The 13538-nt window shown below is 37.6% G+C and overlaps 1 protein-coding gene and 1 long non-coding RNA gene across 18 annotated transcripts in view; one reads left to right on the plus strand and one right to left on the minus strand.

Moving 5' to 3' along the window:
• Positions 1-13538, plus strand: part of ptprma (protein tyrosine phosphatase receptor type Ma) — a 278929-nt gene that overhangs the window by 261755 nt on the left and 3636 nt on the right. For all 16 annotated transcript variants that reach the window (XM_049480692.1, XM_049480695.1, XM_049480693.1 and 13 more), the window contains 8 exons: positions 4978-5094; positions 5578-5732; positions 7036-7171; positions 8454-8603; positions 8954-9127; positions 10547-10678; positions 12190-12315; positions 12883-13046. In XM_049480692.1, coding sequence (XP_049336649.1) covers positions 4978-5094; positions 5578-5732; positions 7036-7171; positions 8454-8603; positions 8954-9127; positions 10547-10678; positions 12190-12315; positions 12883-13046 — 1154 coding nt within the window. The remainder of the gene's footprint in view (positions 1-4977; positions 5095-5577; positions 5733-7035; positions 7172-8453; positions 8604-8953; positions 9128-10546; positions 10679-12189; positions 12316-12882; positions 13047-13538) is intronic.
• LOC111193373 (uncharacterized) lies at positions 501-12950 on the minus strand. Of its 2 annotated transcripts, none has more exons than XR_002650483.2 (2): positions 12865-12950; positions 501-1192 (listed from the first exon to the last, which is right to left on the minus strand). It is a non-coding gene; the product is annotated as an uncharacterized LOC111193373 (long non-coding RNA). The 2 variants fall into 2 exon arrangements; XR_007439615.1 differs by lacking the exon at positions 12865-12950 and adding an exon at positions 1286-1537.

The following is a 13538-nucleotide window of genomic DNA, read 5'->3' on the forward strand; positions in this document are numbered from 1 at the left end:
AACAGATAGATATGCCCCTATGTAAAATAAAATTTGAACTATTATTGTACAAGTTAAGAACTGTTCACCACTTTTAAAACAGCTCTGGAAAAACATAAGAGCCCACTTTATGATGAGTTTCTCTGGAATAAATATAATATAATCCAGAGGAAGATGGATGATCACAAGCCATCAAACCGAGCTAAACTGCTTGAATCTTTGCACCAGGAGTGGCCTAAAGTGATCCAAAATCACGTGTGATTTCATGTGTACGACTGGGGGATGAAAACATGCCACGATGCATGATAACTGTGATTAAAAACCAGGGTTATTACACCAAATATTGATTTCTGAACTCTTAAAACTTTATGAATATGAACTTGTTTACTTTGCATAATTTAAGGTCTGAAAGCTCTGCACATTTTTTGTTATTTAAGCCATTTTCTGCATATACTTGCTCTAAATACTCAAACATACACCTATAAATAGCAAAATCAAAGAAACTGATTCAGAAACTGAAGTGGTCTTTTCATTTTTTTATATTAGACATTCACAGATATTACTTTAATTAACATAATCATTTATACATTGATAAACATTCATTCCAAACTTTTGAAATGCAGTGTAAGATCATTGTTTGGCTTGTTTTCATCATTATCTTATTATTTGTTAGGCTGCACTGTAATTGTGAGTCATCCTAAATGCATTTCTAAGTTAAAATAAAGAGTGATTGATTGATACTGATAAAAAGTTCAAGGAACGTATGTTCATCTCATGGCCTTTATACATATCACTTAACTAATGAGGTGTTTACTTGTTGCATGCATGTGCAGCCATGTCCAGTACTACAGAAGTGAGACAACAATTTGTAGTATGTTGGGATTGGAGGCATCCAGTAATACAGAAAGCTGAGCAAATTCAGTACATTCAGTAGGTGCACATCTGGTCCCCTGCTTCTATTGTTTAGAATACTGTGCCTATCCTCCCAATGGACTGTTACATTCTTCATCAAGTCTAACTGAGTAGCCATCCGTCTCTGCAGCAGCCAATCAGTTCCCTCCCTCTTCATCACTGCCACCATCTGCTGTGTTTCGTGCCTGATGAACTCTGGGAATTTGTTTCGGCCCTCTCCGTGTCCTCCATATTCACACCAAGCTGCTTCTCAGCTGCCCAGTCCTTTTCTTCTCCTTCAACAGCACAGATGATTAAAAAACTGCAAAAAGAAGAAAAAGCACTAGTGTAACCTCCAGCATCTCCTGCTGGTAACCCCCTCAAGCACACACACATAGATGTAATATAAACTTACTGAGTGTGGACTTCTTTAATCTTGATGTAGTTAATCTGCTGAATGTGGCTTTAGTGGTGATTTAAAAAGAGCTGTGTTTAAGGCGTGGTAGTCCCTCTGATTTCACTCCGCTGCTAATTATAAAAGACGCTGCATCAGTGCCCCGTGCTCACTGGAGTCGCTGTGCTGGAAAATACTTCAGTCCAAGTGGCAAATAACTTGTCTGCTTTCTCATTCGCCTCATCCAAGGCTCAGTATGCTTCTGACGCTGTTTACCACTGAGCACTGTCTGTCAGATAGATTAGTAGACTCTGGACTACATTACCCATCAGACATTGCATCATCCGTGTTTCCCCCCAAGTTTTCTGCAGAGAAAAGGTGTCTGCAGGCAACAGATTTAATCTGGGGATTTTAAAGACTTGAAGTGTCAGCACTGGTGCGCTCATTCCATTTAAAGTTGGGTGTGTGTTGGAGGGGATTATCATAGATTAGACCCTTAGCTTCAGAATAGCCTCAGAATCTCTCCAGCCTTGGTTTATACCTCATGCTTTAATCTCAGCACTGTGGTCTCAGTATAACCATCTTTGATTTTTCTACTTTGGCATATCTAGAAGCTCCTAAAGGAGCTGAAACCCACTGCAGGGACTGAAGCGCAGGCCACCATTGTGCTTTTGGCTGCCTGTGGCAAGAGCAGGACAAATCCCTCACGCTCCCAGCGGAAATCTCCGGCTTGGAACTAATGGGATTTCTAAAGCCCCATCTCAATATCTGACAAGAACAAAAGGGGTCTCTGCTGGATCAGCTCGGAATAACATTTGACTCATTAATAAGTTATTAGCGTGTGGACAGAATAATACTGTTGTTGAAATCAGAGTGAATTTTCCTCTTTTCGACATGTTGCTGAAATTAGGTCTTTGATAAGAAGTAGGCCAGTGAGACCATTGGTAGATACTTGACACTCCACTCTTGGTTGTGGGGGAATGGTAATATATCAGGGAAATGGTTTATTGGAGAATTCCATCAAATTTAATATCACGTGCTTTACAACTTACTGAGTTAGTGGAGAATAATTCTAAATTACCATAACAGTTCTGAAAAATAGAGAGACCACTTATATGCCTTATATGACAGCATTTATATGCAGAAAATGAGAAATGGTCAAATTAACAAAAAATGCAGTGTTCACAAAAGTTTAGAAATCAATATTTGGTGGAATAATCCTGGTTTTTATTAACAGTTTTCATGCATCTTGGCATGTTCTCCTCCACCAGTCTTACACACTGCTTTTGGATAACTTTATGCCACTCCAGGTGCAAAAATTCAAGCAGTTCATCTTGGTCTGATGGCTTGTGATCATCTATCTTCCTCTTGATTATATTCCAGAGGTTTTCAATTTGGTCAAATCAAAGAAACTCCTCATCTTTAAGTGGTCTCACTTTTTTCCAGAGCTGTTAATTATTTATATTCTTATTTACTGTTGTTCAGTCCGATTGTACGATGTTGGCTTCACATATAGCTTTTTGACAACTTGCAAGCACCCTCCCAACACTATAGCACCCGCCTAGCAAGCACTTAACATCATAGCATCTATGTGGGACACCAGAGCAACGATTATAGATCATCATTGAAACCACCTAAAATATCATAGTATCCCCATATCCACAGTCCAGCAGGAAGTGGGAACCAGTGTAGCTGTACAGATATTTTGTCAAGCACTTATATACTAATATACCAATAACAACTATTACACTGAAAACACCCTATCAACCACATGGGCTACCACAGTTACCCCTTGGTATCCACCTGAAACATCATGACAACCTGTCTAGCAACCACTTACCAACACACTATCAGTGACTAAACTACCCAACATACAATTGGAGTCACCTTGCAACACCATAGCACCCATCTAGCATGTAATTAGCATAATAGTATTCCCATAGCCATTAGCTGCACACCCATGCTGCGTTTCCTTCAGAAAAATACTGTTTATTAAGTGAAATTCACATTTCACATTAAAACTAAGCTGCTACCATAGAAGAACCACTTTAAGTTCCATAAAGAACCATTTTTGTAAAATAAATAAGAGAAAAATATATAAAATAAAAGATATAAAGGTTAAGGTTCTTCACCAGCATAAAAATTATCCTTTGTGGAACCAAAAATGGACACTCGAAGAACACCCACAGTAAAGTATTTAAAAATGTCCACAGAAAATCCTAAATAAAGCAACATCTGATAACAGATATGAAGAAACCTCATTACAAAATTAATGCTCCCTCATTTGGAAGATGCTCCTCTGATATTGTCATTTTGACAGAGACGTAGAGATACCATCTAACTGCTGGCGTCGTTCCTCTCCGCTAATGCCCGTCAGGCAGAGCCAGCATGACTAAAGCTGTTTCCAAACAGCCATTACACCCCAATTACTTCATTAATTAGCATCGTTTTAATACGTTCATAATGTAGGAAAACATAATAAAAGAGATAAAGCAAGTGGAAGGACAGAACGGATATGTGGTGATACAGGAATGGAGATAAAAAGGGGACGAGTGTAGCAGTACAAGAGGCAAATGAGACAAAAAAGCAGGAAGTAAATGATCAGAAGAAGAGCGAGTGAATCAATAGTGAAAGCTCCAAAAGCATTTAGAGCAAATTGGTATTGATCATCACAACATCAAGGCCAAGCTACAGTCATTTACTATATTTAGTATGAAGAAAATGTGCTCTTTCTATTTTCTTATGAAGGAGAAGGGTAGATATAAAAGCAGACTGGTGTTGGTTATGGGTTCAGAGCTGTGCTGGAAGCTCTGGTCTCTTGAGTGTGGAGCAGGTAATGTGGGGGTTAAAGAGAGAGCCACTCAGGGTAATTAGACAGGGGATGATCAGGCCCAGAGGTTTCCACATATCTGGGACATTCAGGAGCGCCTTAGAAAGAGAAGCATTCTCCTTCTTTAAGGGGACTTTAAAGAAATATGTTCTAGCAGCATTAATATGATTTTTTTTTTTTAAATCTGTTCATAAGAATATATGTGTCCTGTATTTTCAAGTGTTATTGATTTTCTTAAGCTGATCGTGGGTAATATGGACATAGGCCTTTAACATGTATATCTGTGGGTTTAACAGCTCTGAAAAAAAAGGAAATTGGAAGAAAGCACTTCAGTTTCTGAATCAGTTTCTCTGATTTTGCTTTTTAAAGGTATATGTTTGAGTAAAATGAACATTGTTGTTTTATTATATAAACTGTCGACAACATTTCTACCAAATCCCTAATAAAAACACTGTCATTTAGGGGATTTTATTTGCAGAAAAAATGCATCTTGGCATGCTCTCCTCCACCAGTCTTACACATTACTTTTGGATAACTTTATGCCACTCCTGGTGCAAAAATTCAAGCAGTTTGGTTTGATAGCTTGTGATCATCCATCTTCCTCTTGATTATATTCCATAGGTTTTTAATATGGAAAAATCAAAGAAACCCATAATTTTTAGAGGTCTCTTTTTTCCCAGAGCTGAATGTGAGGACATTTTAAAACATATCTTTAAAATTGTGGTTGTAAATTACTATGCAATTTACTGTATTATCTTAGTTATATTTTCCTGAGACATCATAGCAACCATTGATATTAACATTTAACTTTGAAAATCTGGTTAATAAAGAACTACAGAAATGCTTATTTGAGTGTGTGTGTTTGTTTGTGTGTGTGTATCAGGTAAAGTGTTGTAAGTACTGGCCAGATGACACAGAAATCTACAGAGACATGAAGGTGACTCTGATTGAGACGCAGCTGCTGTCAGAATATGTCATTCGAACCTTCGCTGTGGAAAAGGTAAATGATGCTGATTTGTAATGTATAGAAATACTACTGGCTTTCAAGCTACAGGGCTACAATTTTACTGCTTAATCTTGTAATGTCTCATCATTTTATGAAATATTCTTAATTTGTGCTGTTCAAACATTCCACCATATATCATATTACACTTATTCTCATGTATCATATTCCTGCGTGGTGTTTGTGCTGAGGGCTACCTGTAGCTCTGGATATTTCTGTCTGTGTGTCTGAGTGTGAGTCAGTGGCCCTCCATCCTCTGGCTGTATTTGTGTTCTTTCTTCCTCCTACCATCACATAAAACTTTAGACCAAACTCTTTCTCTCTCTCTCTCTCTCTCACACACACACACACACACACACACACACACACACACACACATAGAGATGACTCTTGTGGGAGTTTCAATGGAAGTACTGTGCCAGCAGGATTCACTTTTAAACTTCCCTTTGTGTGTTTGTGTGTGTGGTTTGTTTACTGCAGCGAGGAGCCCATGAGATCAGGGAGATCAGGCAGTTTCATTTCACCGGCTGGCCGGACCACGGAGTGCCCTACCATGCCACCGGCCTGCTGGGCTTTATTCGCAGGGTCAAATCCAAGAGTCCAGCCAACGCTGGCCCCATGGTTGTCCACTGCAGGTCAGCAGAGCTCTAATAAAACAGCACCTCCACATATTCTGTAGTCTGTCTGTAGAATGTCATTAGATATTCTGGGAAAGGCTTTTCTAAGTAATTTGAAAACCAGTTAACATGTTTTGTTTCTGATAATTACCATATTTTTCGCACTATAAGGAGCACTGGATTAGATGGCGCACTATCAATGAACGTCTATTTTCTGGTCTATTTTCATACATAAGGCGCACTGGATTATAAGGCACATTTTAAGAGACACTATAAAAAACTTCTACTTCAACCGGTCTGGCCCCTGGGTGGTGGTGGTGGGGGGTAGCTAACAGAGTTAAGTAAAGCCAAACTAGGTAAACAAAACTGTAATAAAAAAGACACAGATTTCTCTCCTAAAACCTATTTATTTGGGTGAATAAAGCGATTCCATTTATTTACAGTAAGCTTAGATTCCTTAATTTCTCCAGCACTAAACTTGTTTTAATATGGTAAATGCACAGGCTACAGTCTAATATATACTCACCTACGAACGACAAAAGAGCTAGCGCGGTTAGCGCTGCTCCAGCAGTGCAAGACGGGGTTCGCAGCAGGTTACAATACAATATCTCACCTCTGAACGACAAAAAAACTAGTGCGTTTAGCGGGTTATGCTAATGCTGCTCCAGCAGTGCTAGCTGGGGTTAGCAGCAGGTTACAGTCTGACATACTTACCTCTGAACAGCGTAAAAGCTCCTGTATAATGCTGTAGTTCAGCGGAGTGGCTTTACTGCTCCTTAAAACCTGACTGGTAAAATTCATACATAAGGCGCACTTGATTATAAGGTGCACTGACAATTTTTGGGAAAATTAAATGATTTTAAGCGTGCCTTATAGTGCAAAAAATATGGAAAGTTATGTAACTATCCTACAATATATGGATATGACCTTGATAATTCTTGCTGACTTGGTGGTATTGCCCTTTACAGGTTTACAGCTTTTCTTAATGTTTACCTTTTTTAAAATTAGGATATTTCAAAACATAGATTCTAAAAGCAATGTCAGAATATTCTAAATTAAATAACTAAATATTTCTTAATGACAACTTTGCTGGGTCATTGTGTTAATACGTATACTATTATGAAATCATTATATTGGTGGCAAAAGTGGTCCTACAATGACAAATCATGTTTATCACAATTATTTCTGTGGCAGTATATTTAATACAATAAGAAAAATGATGAAAAATGACGGGCCTAGTCAGATTCATTTGAGCTTGCATGTGAGTATGATCTGTTTTCTGACCTAATTCCCACACATTTCCTCTCTCTCTGGCTGGCAGTGCTGGGGCTGGCCGTACGGGCTGCTTCATTGTCATCGACATCATGTTGGACATGGCTGAACGAGAGGGTGTGGTGGACATCTACAACTGCGTACGAGAGCTGCGCTCACGCAGAGTCAACATGGTCCAGACCGAGGTACTGCAGCCAAGTGGCCTCACAGCTTCACATTACACCATTCATACACTCACACACACACTATTCATACTGACTCACAGCTGTTTAACAGAACACTCATCTACAATCTCAAAACATCACTACACAGAGTGCTGAGAATAACACACTCTAAAAGTGTGACTTCATTTCCACTGTATACGTTTATTTATCCTTTATCTGCGTTTAGTTATTTATATTTGAGTTTATAATTTGACTTAAGTGACAGTCCTTACGTGTAGACATGGGAACATGTGCTGTTTTTATCTAAATGTTTCTGTTCAGCAGCTCAGAGCAAGTATATAATGAAGACAAATGAAGTTGTTCACATCTTGTAAAACTGTTGGTTTTAAATTAGTGTTGCAAATGCAGGCAGATGGTTGAAGACAAATACGAATTAGAATTCTTAGAAACTATTTGTAAGAAACTTGTGATGCATTTGTTATAACTAGTTAATATTAAAAGAAACAGCACCGGCATAAGTAATTGAACAAATAGAGCTTAACAGAATAATACATGCAATTTTATAAACAATGTATTTAAACTATATTTATTCTTGTTTCTTCCTAAAAATAAAAAGCAAAAGTGAGCATAGCTCTTTATGATTCTTATTATGACTGTATGGCCTGGGAATCAGTTTGACCGATAGGCAGCGTGAAGGACGGTAGAGTCAGCAGTGACACTACAGTGGTCTAGCCTGAAAGCCACTGACCCTCATGCTGGAGACTTTTGTCAAAAATGACATCTCAAGACATTTTCACAAATGTCACTTCATGAAAGATTAACGTCAAGCAGGCAGGTCAGCGTGTGAGGGAAGAGCGCTGAAGGAGGGACTGATGATCCACTGGTGGCACACAGCTCATCACTGTGGTAACTGGAAATTGAGTTTGACCTAAGCAGACATGATCTTAGCAACGCAGAAAAGCACATTCAGATCATTTCCTACTGTAATGTTGCCTGCAGTTCATTATTAAATGTGATGTACTTATATTAACAGTATTATTGTTATGCTTTGGCTTTAATATATATATATATATATTTGCTGTTCTTGATGAATGGACCAAGAAAATTTCTCCAAACAGTTAATCTAAAATGCACTCATTTTACATTGACTTCCACTTTTTAGGTCTAGGTTTAGGTCTCTGCTTTAAATTTGCTGTTTTTATGCATTTCATTTTGCAGCAATGATATACTCATGGTACACACTTCTGACTTTATGGTTCTAAATATGTTGTTTGGCTTCAATTATGTGCAAATATGTTTTCAGGAGCAGTACGTGTTCATCCATGACGCTATATTGGAGGCGTGTTTATGTGGTGACACCACCATCCCAGCCAATCAGCTGCGTTCAGTATATTACGACATGAACCGCCTGGATCCTCAGACCAACTCCAGCCAAATTAAAGAGGAGTTCAGAGTAAGTGCCTATTTGCTTTTGCTTGTGTCTTTCTGTCTCTTTTGGAATGTTAGCTTACACACAATATAATAATTTATTTTAAATGTACTTTAATTAAAATGAGTTACATTTAAAATGAAATGGTAAACATATTTATGTTTAAATGCATCCTGGGTGCATTCTTATGTGGCTTGGCCTTATCCAGATATAATCCCATGATATACGAGTCACATGACCAGGTATAAACAGGTTCTGTTTAAAAAGTGTCCCCAGATTTATGGGAGGCAATGTAAATGTGTAGCAACTTAATGTTATCCCTTTAATGTGTCAACATTATACGATTTTTTAATGTTGACTTATTATTTGCTTAGACTCTGAACATGGTAACCCCCACCCTGCGAGTGGAGGACTGCAGCATTGCTCTGCTTCCACGAAACCATGAGAAGAACCGCTGTATGGATGTTCTCCCACCTGACCGCTGCCTGCCCTTCCTCATCACTATTGATGGAGAGAGCAGCAACTACATCAACGCAGCCCTAATGGATGTACGTATCTCCACTGCTTCAACCAACCTGAGCGCACTCGATAAATGTGTAGGGTCATTAGGTTAAGCTGGTAGGTGCTGACTGTAATTAAAAGCACTGCTTTTTAAAAAGATAAAACATATCCATCAGGATTTGTATTATGTTCTCATGTTTCATGAGACCTTGACCGAGAGCGTTTATCAGACGATCGAGTGTATATATATTTTATCCGTGTTATCAGATTCCAGGATTGATAGAGGCAACATGATTCCTGACCTTTCTGATTAAACAAAAATTTGTTTTCCTTACTTTTAAATGGGTTTGATGTGCTGTGGAAAACTTATCATCATATCACCATATTGTGCACTTTGTAGTCTTTACAGTCCATATATGACAGCTGTGATTTAGGGCCTATTCAACATACATTAGTTACTTCATATGGCAGAGCCATTTAGAAGAGAGGTAAATGTAATTGTCGTTATCTTAGAGGCACAACAAAACATGCTGCACAATTCTAAGAGATGAAAAAAGCTGCAAACTGTATTAAACTCTTAAAACCTTACAAACATCAAATACAAATATCTAATATATAAATAATTATATATTAAGTTCTTGTAATAAATCTTCAGTATAACCAGATCTGTTTACCACTAGATTTACCTCCAAGCCAAAAACTCTTTTTTTATATATTACTATTAATAAGTCAGTAGGGTAGGGCAGGGGGTGCATAATAAGTGAGGTTCTGATGTTATTAAAAAAAAGGTGTTATTAGAAAAGAGAGAGAGAGAGAGAGAGTGATGGTTATAGAGGGAGTCAGAGAGAGAGAGTGCCTCGAACAGATCAGATTTCTCGATTCAGCAGTACTAGTGTGTCCACGTGGGAAAGTAAATTGCACATTTGTCTCTATAATAATCACTTGTTTTTCCTCCAGAAAGCCTAAGCAGAACAGTGGGGGGAAACAACATGATAGATGTGAACCGCTTCTCTCTGTATGCCATGCACAATTATGTGCTTATTGAGAATGATTAAAAAACAGATGGAATTGATTCATTTCATTGTCATGCAAATGGATAAAACTAATTCATAACTGTGTAAGTTTTTTTTTCTTCACTAAAACACCATTATACGAGTCAATCTAAATTGCTTTTTATGGAAAATATGTTCTAAGCCTGGTAAGAGAGCATTTATTTTCATTAGAGCAAATGGAAATGTCAGTAGCAGTAGCATGGAGTATGGGGCATAACAAGCAAAAGCGCCTGAAATGAAACGCCTCTTACGTCAATTAGTCAACTAAAGACGCGCATATTCTCTGTGTACTGCAGTTCTTACCAAAAGTGCTGACACTCGCTCTTTCCCCTCTCTGCTATCTCTCTCTCTTCTCTCACTTTTATTCTTTCGTTTTCCTCTTCTCTCTTTCATTTTTTTTTCATCACTTTACAGAGCTACAAGCAACCATCTGCTTTCATCGTTACCCAGCATCCTTTGCCCAACACTGTTAAGGATTTCTGGAGACTGGTCCTGGACTACCATTGTACATCTATAGTAATGCTGAACGACGTGGACCCTGCCCAGGTACAGTGTGTTTTGTTTTCTCATCTGACACACATCACACGCACACACACACACATGCACACAAATGGTATACGATGGAAAGCCAACAGGTATGGAAGGAGAGATTTGGAAAGCTGTAGATGTATGTGAGCTTGACTTTTTTGGCCTAAGGCCACTAACAAGCTAGCCTGGATCAAAGCCCTCTACTCACACCCAACCCACTCTGCCCTGTCAGAGCTGGCCTTTCATTCTTCACTCCCACTGCAACCCACACAAAACAAATGCAGCCAGAGACTGTAGAAATGTATCACTCAGTACTCATGCTAAATGTGCAGCATGGTGTTTTGTGTCACATTAACAAATAAGTAGGAATTACTTTAACCCTTGTATTTTTTTACAACAGAAAGGCAGATTTAATGACCCCAGCATAGAAATCCTTTGATTATCCTTCCATATAAGTTGTACACCATCAGGGTAAAAAGGTTGTGTTAAGAACATTTCGGACCCCTAAGACAAGGGTAGTATACAGTACCACTCAAAGGTTTTGACATACCTCCTCATTCAATATTTTTCTATTTTCTATTTTTATTTATTTATTCTCTATATTGTAGATTAATATTTAATATGATAATAAACAATATATATTTATATATTTAATAAACAATTAAGGGACACATGGAATTACTTAGTAACAAAAAAAAGTGTTTGGCCTCTACAATCCACTGACCTAAACTCAACTAAGATAAGCTGTAGCTTTACAGTGTGAAGAAAAAGCAGCTACTATTGTTCAGCACCTCCTTCAAGATGCTCAAAAAACGATTTCAGGTGATTCTCCCTCATGAAGACACTAAGATTAAAGTATCAAAAGTGTGGAAATCTGTCCTCAAAGCTAAATGTGGCTATTTAGAAGAATTTATAAAGACAAAAAAAAAAAAAACATCTAATCAAGTTTTAACCCAAAGCTCAAGCACAGTTTGTCTAAAAGCCCTGAGGCTAAAGATTTAGTTGACAGCAGTTGCATTTTAGCCTTTACCAAGAGTTGATATTGCTAAGTACCAGCATTAGAAAATTAGGCTCGTAAAAACCAAAATCATTAATTTTCTCACAACAATTCAAAATTGCAATACTAAACAAAACAGACTGTAGGCCATTAAAGAGAATATGCATTAATGCCCTTTTAAAGCCCTATATTATGTAGGCGCATGCACAGTTTAGCTTGTATTCATCACTACTGTAAATACAACATTGATTTTGTAATATCTAAAAAAAAAAAAACAGAACACATAAAATGTTGCTACTGTTCCTGAATATTTATCTTATTAATAATAATAATAATATTAATAATAATAATAATAATAATAATACAAATAATAATAATAATAATGTACTTTCATGTTTTGATGGTTTACAGTGTATCTAAAGTATTTTTCATATTTATACAGCTTATTTCACAAGCAGAAACCTCGTGTAACAGGTATATGCTGTATTGCTGTGATTAATGTATAATTGAAATATGCATTTTCTCTTTGTAGCTGTGTCCACAGTACTGGCCTGAGAATGGTGTACACAGACACGGGCCTATTCAGGTGGAGTTTGTATCTGCTGACCTAGAGGAAGACATTATTAGTAGGATATTCCGTATCTACAATGCTGCACGGGTATGTACGCTTAGACACGCATGCACACATACAATTTTATACATAATGTAAACATTTTCACCCTAAACCTTAGATATTGTTCAGTCAGTAAATATGTATGGTTTCCGAGGCACTGGAACAACAAGGCTAATGCACTTAACAAGTAATGAAATCCTCCTTTAGCCACCAGTTTACTATTAAGCAACTAGTGCAAATGAATCACCACACGCTGGCTTTAATCAGTACATAAAGTTAAACTGTTCTCTGTAAATACAGACAAAATATTTTGTCAAATTTAATAAGTAACAGTTGTGGTCAGAAGATACATACACTCATCATGGAAATGAATGTCATGACAGTGTTGGGCTTTCCGTGATTTTTTTATGTGGTACAGTGGAACTGATTTCTCTAGAGTACCTCCAAATATCTTGCATTTACATGCAGTTGTTTAAAGCTGAGGTTCATAAATATGATCAGAAATGGCTCCAAGAGATATTCACTTTTAAAAAATAATGCCTTTAAAAGGAAAATATAATTTTAAAGCGTATTTCTGTTGTGTTGTAAACATACCTTATTGTTTCTATGCAGCCGCAGGACGGGTACCGCATGGTGCAGCAGTTTCAGTTCCTGGGCTGGCCCATGTACCGAGACACACCAGTGTCCAAACGCTCCTTCCTCAAACTTATCCGCCAGGTGGACAAGTGGCAGGAGGAATATGATGGAGGAGAGGGACGCACTGTGGTGCACTGCCTGTGAGTCTCTCACACATCCACACACATATACCTTAATTTCTCCACCTCACACAAACAAGCAAAATATAATGATTAATCATATATGCGATTAGTAAGATTAGTGAGTGAGAAACTATATACATTGCTATATATACAGCTCTAGAAAAAAATAAGAGACCACTTAAAAATGATGAGTTTCTTTGATTTTACCAAATTTAAAATCTCTGGAATGTAATCAAGAGGAAGATGGATGGTCACAAGCCATCAAAACAAGCTGAACTGCTTGAAATTTTGCACCAGGAGTGAATAAAGTTATCCAAAAGCAGTGTGTAAGACTGGTGGAGGAGAACATGCCAAGATGCATGAAATCTGTGATTAAAAAACAGGGTTATTCCACCAAATATTGATTTCTGAACTCTTATCTTTATGAATATGAACTTGTTTTCTTTGCATTACTTGAGATCTGAAAGCTCTTCATGTTTTTGTTATTTCAGCCATTTCTTATTTTCTGCA

This window comes from Astyanax mexicanus, chromosome 6 (assembly GCF_023375975.1).
Source record: "Astyanax mexicanus isolate ESR-SI-001 chromosome 6, AstMex3_surface, whole genome shotgun sequence".
Lineage (NCBI taxonomy): Eukaryota > Metazoa > Chordata > Actinopteri > Characiformes > Acestrorhamphidae > Astyanax > Astyanax mexicanus.